Below are 7,628 nucleotides of genomic sequence, written 5' to 3' on the forward strand. Positions count from 1 at the left end.
ACTTAAGTTAGCCTAAGTTTACTATATAACTTAACTTAAGTAGGCCTATAAAAACTGTACTTCATTTACAAAATTTGTTAGGCGGGGAAGTTCTCCCACCACTTTTTTCTGCTTGATGTAAGTTAAGTTGCACCAAATAACTTAAATTAGCCTACTTTATCTTTCAGAATACCGGTAGGGCCTAATGAATTATAACAAAGTGTCAAAAATCAGCAATCTGCTAAGTTATCTAGATTTGCTATTAAAATGATGAAATTGCCTAATTTGGTGTAACTTGCAATGTACATTTCCTATAAAACTTTGCATGGTTGTTTTAAATAAGTTAACCTAAGTTAAATAAGTAATTTATGCAGCATTGTTTTTGATCCGGGAATAAAAATCGAGTAGGCCCAATAATTGTTCACCGTCCGAACAGTCAGGTGGGTACCAGAATAGAGTGGGCCTAGTAAGTTATTAGCCTAGGCTCAGGGCTGCAGTTTTCATGTGACGTGCTACGGTATGGACTGGGGATTTAATTGTGCCCTCTTCCCCTTTCTTTGCAGAGGAATTTTTCTCATCCTTACACCCCCAACCACTTTAAACCACTTCTGCCCTTTCGCCTGACTAAGTTATTTACTATGTGTGCCTGCCTGGATCTACTTGGTCTATTTTAAACTAAAAAATAACTTATTAATATCCACAGCATCTAATTTACGGTACTGATTATTAAATTCATTTGGGTATTATAGGCGTAACTTAGCGTTCACATTTCGTTTCATGTCCCCAGTTGAATTAGGTCAGATTGTGTGGTACATGTAGACAATTTTATATACAGTTTGAATGGTTGACTTACTTCATTGAAATATTTATTTACTACAGGTTTCGTAATTAAAACAATTTACTTAGTTACTCTAGGGCCTTATCATTACTTTACAGTACTTAAAATAAAAACTTTCTAATTTGTAACTTAGGCTTAGTGATCACATTTACAGAAAATAACGCGTCATCTCTCGCAGTACTTAAATTTGCTTGTTTTTGTTTAGAGTGTTAGGCCAATAAAAACAGTTGCGTTGTTGATTCCACCCATAGCCCAGTGGTTTGCATGTGATGCGCTATGGCCCTCGGAGATGATTGCGCCCCTCTCCACCTACCTTGAGGGTAATGTTTTTCTCCTTGCGCCCTCAACAATCTTAAAACCTTATAAAATAGGTTACGTACCTTTACGTCGTCAATCCTAGGTTAGTCTTTTTAGCAGCGACTAGTTTCGAAACTGACGTTTCATTTTCAAGCTTTGTCAAACATAAAATAGAAATGAAACGTCAGTTTCGAAACTAGTCGCTGCTAAAAAGACTAACCTAGGATTGACGACGTAAAGGTACGTAACCTATTTTATATTGTCTTAAATCAATCCTGGAGGCAATGCTGAATAAATCTTAAAACCTCTTGAATCCCTTGGCCCAGGCCCATCGGGCCCATTTATAAAAACGGCCCTCTTCACCCAGCCTTTACATATTGACAAGGAAGTTTTTAGCTAGTCAGGATATAGTGTTTAACTTATGGAGCGGTCAACTTTGGTATTGGGAGTGGATCAGTGGATGTTTAGGCTAATAACATTTGTGCAGTTTCAAGTTAGGTTAAGTTTGTAGTGTTACTTTACACATGGTTGAAATAAATTAGCGGTTCCCAATTATCTTATCATGGAACCCATCATCATCCTGGATTTTTTAATGACCCAACAAAATAACAGCACTCTTGACTGGTAATCGTTTAGGAACAGTTCATCTTCAACAATCACGCAAACTATGTAGTTAACGTCTACAATTGCAATATTATTATTGTTATTGTTATTGTTATTTAAAATCCACCTTGAATCATGAACAATAATAGCCGTAATATTCAAGTGATTTTATATACCGGTACCCTAGTTTAAAGAAAAAAATAACTGTTTAGTTGTGAATATACTGAAGATTCAAATATGTCAGGTGCTACTGTATTTGCATACCGACCCTACCTGCCTGTTCGGGCAGAGAAAATTTCCAAGTTTTTGGGCCTCAAAAACCTTGATGAATATCTTATTTTATATTCAACTGGGTTCCGCCCAAATTGATGCCGGGACACACCAGTTGAAATAACTGACATGACGTAATACCAACCTATTGGAATGAATGCATTTATGAAAGAATCAAAACAAAAAGACTTAAAATTTTTTTACAAGGCTTATTGTATTACATTATTACATATGGCCCGGTATCGACAATTAACAAGATAATAATACTTTAAATACTTTACTTTAAATGTTTTGCTCTTCAAATATTTATCTAGGTTATAATCTTGAACGGACCTTAGGTACGTGAGAAAGGTACCTAGGGCTACCTAGGGCACTGCACCTCAAGGGGGGGGGGGGGTCGCTTCAGTAAAAACACAAAAAATATTTAAAGTCTTGGCTAATTTTGTTTTTGAATAATCCCCAATAATCACAGATCGTCCTATATTTGATTTTCCGGGTAAAGTAAAAGATCAGAATCACTGAACAAAATCAAGATGTTTCTCTCCTCACGGGAGTCGGTGCGATTGTAAAAATCATCACCATTGTTGTCGTGATCATGAGAGATGATGGCGTATGTTGCCACGATTGCAATAATTTATCATTCTCTGAGCATGAGCAACAAGGGGACAACAATATAATGGGGGAGAATTTTGGGTGACTCTGGTTATAATACTGGGTGTATATAAAAGAAGTAAACAACTTTGTACATCAATTTAACACACTCTACGTGTCCCACATCGGTGTGGTTGGTATCACTGGGTTATTAAACACCTCAAGTTTTGCCCACACAGCTGACTGTTAACAATGCCAATAATTTGGTAAAATTGTTATTTATTTATTTGGTCTTCTTGTGTGCTAGAGTTTGAAAGAACTCTATCTGCTACCACTGTTTAACATAGTTTTCATGTACGCGTTATCATAGGGACCCTCCAAATAGAAAGTCACATTGGAAGTTATGGCCATAGAAAAAGGAAAGAGCTCCGGGAGACCAGCAATGTCTGATGATCAGGTTGAGTTAATCCGTGCAACGGTCCCGGAGGGTGGGTATGGAGCTTCGTCTTTAACGTGCGTATGCTTTGCTTGTGGGGTTATGTCAAAGACAGAGTTGTTGTACCTCCTTTGCCGTTGAATCTCTTGGAGCTCAGGCATCGCATTACTGCTGCAGTACAAAGTGTTGATGAGGCCACTCTTCAAAACGTTTGGTCAGAATTTGATTTTAGAATAGATGTCTGCTAAGCTCACAAGGTGGACATATTGAACACTTACTGTAGTATATAGAAAAAATTTGAGGTTTTTATCTTTCTAATGGTGTATGTTGATTCCACTAATTTTAGTAATAAAAGTTCACATTTTGTATAAGAAAATAGAAGGTAAGTTTTTATTAAACCACAATCTGTAAGTAAACATAACAATTCAATAAGTAAACAAAATAATAATTTGAACACATGTTAGAAATAAAATGTAAATAAAACATATGCTAACACCTCCTCCTCTATTTACTGTGCTGCGGCACTTTACGAAGAATCAGCTGGTCAACATGTCTTCTTATTATTCGTCCATCTTCCAGCTGAACTACGTACATTACATGTCCTTGCTTTTGAGTTATATAGCCCGAATACCACTTGGACGAACCATTGACATATTCCCGCGCTTGCACTTTATCTCCAACTTTGAAATTCCTTTTTATACCGACTTGGACTCCCTTCTTCTGATATTTGTTCGGTTCTAATGTTGGAACAATTATTGCTAGGTTTGTTCGTACACTCCTTCCAAACATTAGGTGATATGCTGATGTACCTGTTGAATTCGGGGATTGCCTGAGTTGCATTAGAAGTCTTTGGATTTTATTTTGCAGTGTACCCTTTTCTCCCTCCATGGATTTTAACGCCTTCTTGACAGTCTGCACGTACCTTTCAGCCTGGCCATTTGAGTTTGGATGGTATGGTGCCGTTGTTCTGTGAATAATCCCACATTCATTCATGAAGTTTTTGAACTCTTGAGAAACAAACTGTCTTCCATTATCTGAAACTAGGATGTGAGGAAACCCAAAAGTTGAGAAGATTTTCCGTAATTCTTGGACTGTCCATGTACTTGTAGTTGTTTTCGTCTGTATCACATCCACCCACTTACTAAAGGCATCCACTAATATCAGGTACCGTTGGCCATCTGTTGGTCCTAAGAAATCAATGTGCACCCTCTCCCATGGATTAGAAGGTTGTTCCCATGGATGGATAGTTTTCCTCGGGTTGTTGCATTTTTCAATGCATTGTCGACATTCAGTTACCATATCTTCAATATCCTTGTCTATACTTTTCCACCAGCAAAAACTGCGAGCTAAAGCCTTCATTTTTATTCCTCCTAAATGAGCTACATGTAGTTCTCGAAGCACATGAGGTCTGAGAGATTGAGGTATCATGACTCTCCAGCCCTTCAGTACACAATCATCTTGAATGGACAGCTCGTTATCGTGAAATCCGTATTGTTCAACAGATTGTCCTGATTTCAAGGCCTGTAGGACTGGACCCAAAACAGCATCGTTGAGAGTTTCCTTAGCCACCACGGTACTGTTGATATTGAGTGTTTCCAGTTGATTTATTTGGTACTTCGAGAGGTCATCTACAGAATGTTCTTGTACAACTTCGATAGGGAATCGAGAGAGATAATCTGCATTGCAATGATGAGCAGTTTGCCTGTACTCTATGTCATAGTCGAACCCGGAGAGAAAGTGAGCATAGTTGAATATCCGTGTTGCCGAGATTGTTGGTAAGGTCTTTGCTGGATTAAAAATTGACACCAGCGGTTTGTGATCAGTGATCAAAGTAAATTTGCGGCCATAACAAAACGGGAAAAACTTTTTCAGGCCCCAATATATTCCCAAGGCTTCCTTATCGATCTGAGAGTATTTTTGTTCTGATTTTGATAAAGATCGAGAGGCGAAGGCAATTGGCCTGTCTGTTTCATCCCTATAGCGGTGCGAAAGAACGGCTCCTACACCTACCGGCGAAGCATCAGTAGCTAAGACCAGTGGCAAGCTAGGATCAAAGTGTACCAACACGTCATCACTTGTAATAATTTCTTTAATCTTCAGAAAACTCTGTTCACAAGCAGAGCTCCATGTAAAAGTGTTTCCTTTTCGTAGCAGCCGATTCAAAGGATGTAGCAGTGTAGCCAAATTCTTTATGAATTTGTTGTAATAATTCGCAAGGCCTAGGAAAGTTCGGAGTTCAGTTACGTTATCTGGTCTTTTACATTTTAAAATGCTCTGTATTTTAGCATCTGACTTGTGTAGTCCTTTGCTATCGATCACATGACCTAAGTACTCAATTTTGTTCTGGAAAAACTTACACTTCTCTCTATTTAACCTCAAATCATTTAACTTCAATCGTTCAAACACCTGTTCCAGTCGACGAAGAAGCTGTTCCCTGTTAGATCCTTGGACAATTACGTCGTCAAAGAAACATTGTACGCCTTCTAAGTTATGTAATGTTTTGTCCATGAATCTTTGCCATAACAAGGGTGCCACTTTTACTCCAAACATTAATCTGTTCACTTTAAACAGCCCTTTGTGAGTACTGATTGTTTGCATGATGGCACTGTCTTCGTCCATCTCCATGTGCAAGTATGCGTTACTGATATCAAGAGTACAAAATATCTTTCCACAATGCATCTTTGACATGATATCATCAATCCGAGGTATAGGGTAATGTTCGTCTTTAATAACTTTGTTCAAAGTCACCTTGTAGTCAGCACATATTCTGACTGAACCATTGGGTTTGACAACCGGCACAATGGGTGTGCCCCAATCGGATGATTCGACACGTGTGATTATACCCAAAGTCTCCAGTCTTTCAAGTTCCTTCTCTACTTTTTCTTTTAATGCATATGGCATGTGTCTAGGTTTGATGTAAATTGGCTGGGTTTCGTCTTTTACATTAAAATGACCCTTTTCTTTTGGTATTTTCCCAATGCCTTCTTTGAAAATGTCTTCGTATCGAATCATCAAATCATCTAGTTCTTGGATGTTTTCGTTTTCACTTGAATTTAATGAATGTATGTCAGCTGCATCAAGTTGAATCTCTCTTATCCATTCTCTTCCGAATATAGAGTCTACACACTTGTTAACAATGTACAGTTTTCCAACAAAACTTTGATCTTTATACTGAACATTTACAAAAACAACTCCTCTTGGATTGATTATTTCCCCAGTGTATGTCTTGAGTTGAACATTTGTCTTGAAAATCCTTTTTGGAGAGTTTAAAAGCTTAAATGTATCATAGGATACAATGCTGAGAGCCGCTCCTGTACCTAACTCAATTGTCATGAGTCGTCCTTCCACTTTTACCTCGAGCATAAACTTGTCATTTGATTTTGAATGAAGTTGGTAAATTTCATGAGTGTCATCATCGCTTGTATTTTCTGCGGTTTCATCTGATTGTTTTACTTCTTTGTTTGGTTTTCTTAGACATACTCTTGCTAAGTGACCAAAACGTTTACAAGAGTTACATTCTGCATTTTTGAACTTGCATTGATGTGCTCTATGTGAATCATCACCACATCTATAGCATTTGTTTCTCAGTTTCTCCAAACGAGTTTGATACTCAGAGAGTTGTATATTGTTAGATTTACAAGGTTTCCTATCTGGCTGTTTGTTCTTGCTTGATACTTGGTGTACTTCCTCTTGATTTTCATTTGTCTTTACTATTCTGCTCTCACTTTTCGCTAGTTCCAATGTAGCAGCCTTTTCGACTACTTCTTTAAACGGTTGCAATAGTTTATCTTGAAGAAGTTGAAGACGTATATCAGAGTCTTTTAATCCCCTGACAAACTGCATTCGAAGTAGAATTTCAGATACAGATTCATTACAACTTGTACAAGTAAACTGACATTCTACACTGAGCTTTCTAAGAGCATTAGCGTAAGCTTGTACAGATTCATTACACAATTGGGTACGTGTCGTAAATTTGTGCTGACGTGCCCAAATACTGGGTTTTGGTTCTAGTTGAGCCATTAACATGTGAATCAATTCCTCATATGGCTTGTTGTGTGGGTCATCTGGTATGCAAAGATCGTATAGCTGTTCATGTATTTGTGGGGTGATTGCCTGTAAAAATAAATCCACTTTGACTCTTGGACTTAAGTTTCCCCGTAATTTTGTGTAGTTTTCAAAGCGTCGAGTGAAGTTTTGAAAACTTTCCTCTGGTGTATACGGCTGGAAAGGAATATTAGATACATTTTGACATGTTGCAGAAGCAGAAATTGCTGTATGTGTATCGTACTTTTTCTTTTCTGCTTCAAGGAATGTCCGTATCTCTCTATATATTTCTTCTAACTGCCATCGAATTTCTAATTCACTTTCTACTGAATTTGTGTGAAGTTCAATATTTGACTGTGTAACCTCAATTTCAGCCCATATTGCTAAAAGTTTATCTGTGTAGTAAGTGCATGTATCTTGAGAATGTTCACATGTTGGTAAATCATCCTTGAGTTTGATCAAGCGTAGTTCTAGTAATTTCCTTTTCTTTAGACATAAGTCAAATTCTTTTCTACTTACCATTTTACTCGTCGCCATTGTTGATTCCACTAATTTTAGTAATAAAAGTTC

At 37.5% G+C, this 7,628-nt stretch overlaps 1 protein-coding gene across 1 annotated transcript; it reads right to left on the minus strand.

The window, feature by feature from the left end:
- Positions 1-3,518: 3,518 nt before the first annotated feature.
- Positions 3,519-6,857, minus strand: LOC128991795 (uncharacterized protein K02A2.6-like). The gene has a single exon (XM_054414984.1). It carries the CDS (start codon positions 6,855-6,857, stop codon positions 3,519-3,521), a length of 3,339 nt encoding a protein of 1,112 aa, XP_054270959.1.
- Positions 6,858-7,628: the final 771 nt, after the last annotated feature.

This window comes from Macrosteles quadrilineatus, unplaced genomic scaffold (assembly GCF_028750875.1).
Source record: "Macrosteles quadrilineatus isolate MER2022 unplaced genomic scaffold, UCM_ALF_1.0 Scaffold_4__1_contigs__length_99947679, whole genome shotgun sequence".
In the NCBI taxonomy this organism is placed as follows: domain Eukaryota; kingdom Metazoa; phylum Arthropoda; class Insecta; order Hemiptera; family Cicadellidae; genus Macrosteles; species Macrosteles quadrilineatus.

Bases quoted from the DNA above. Each gene is read 5' to 3' on its own strand.
- LOC128991795 (XM_054414984.1), bottom strand. From the start codon at position 6,857: ATGCAGTTTGTCAGGGGATTAAAAGACTCTGATATACGTCTTCAACTT.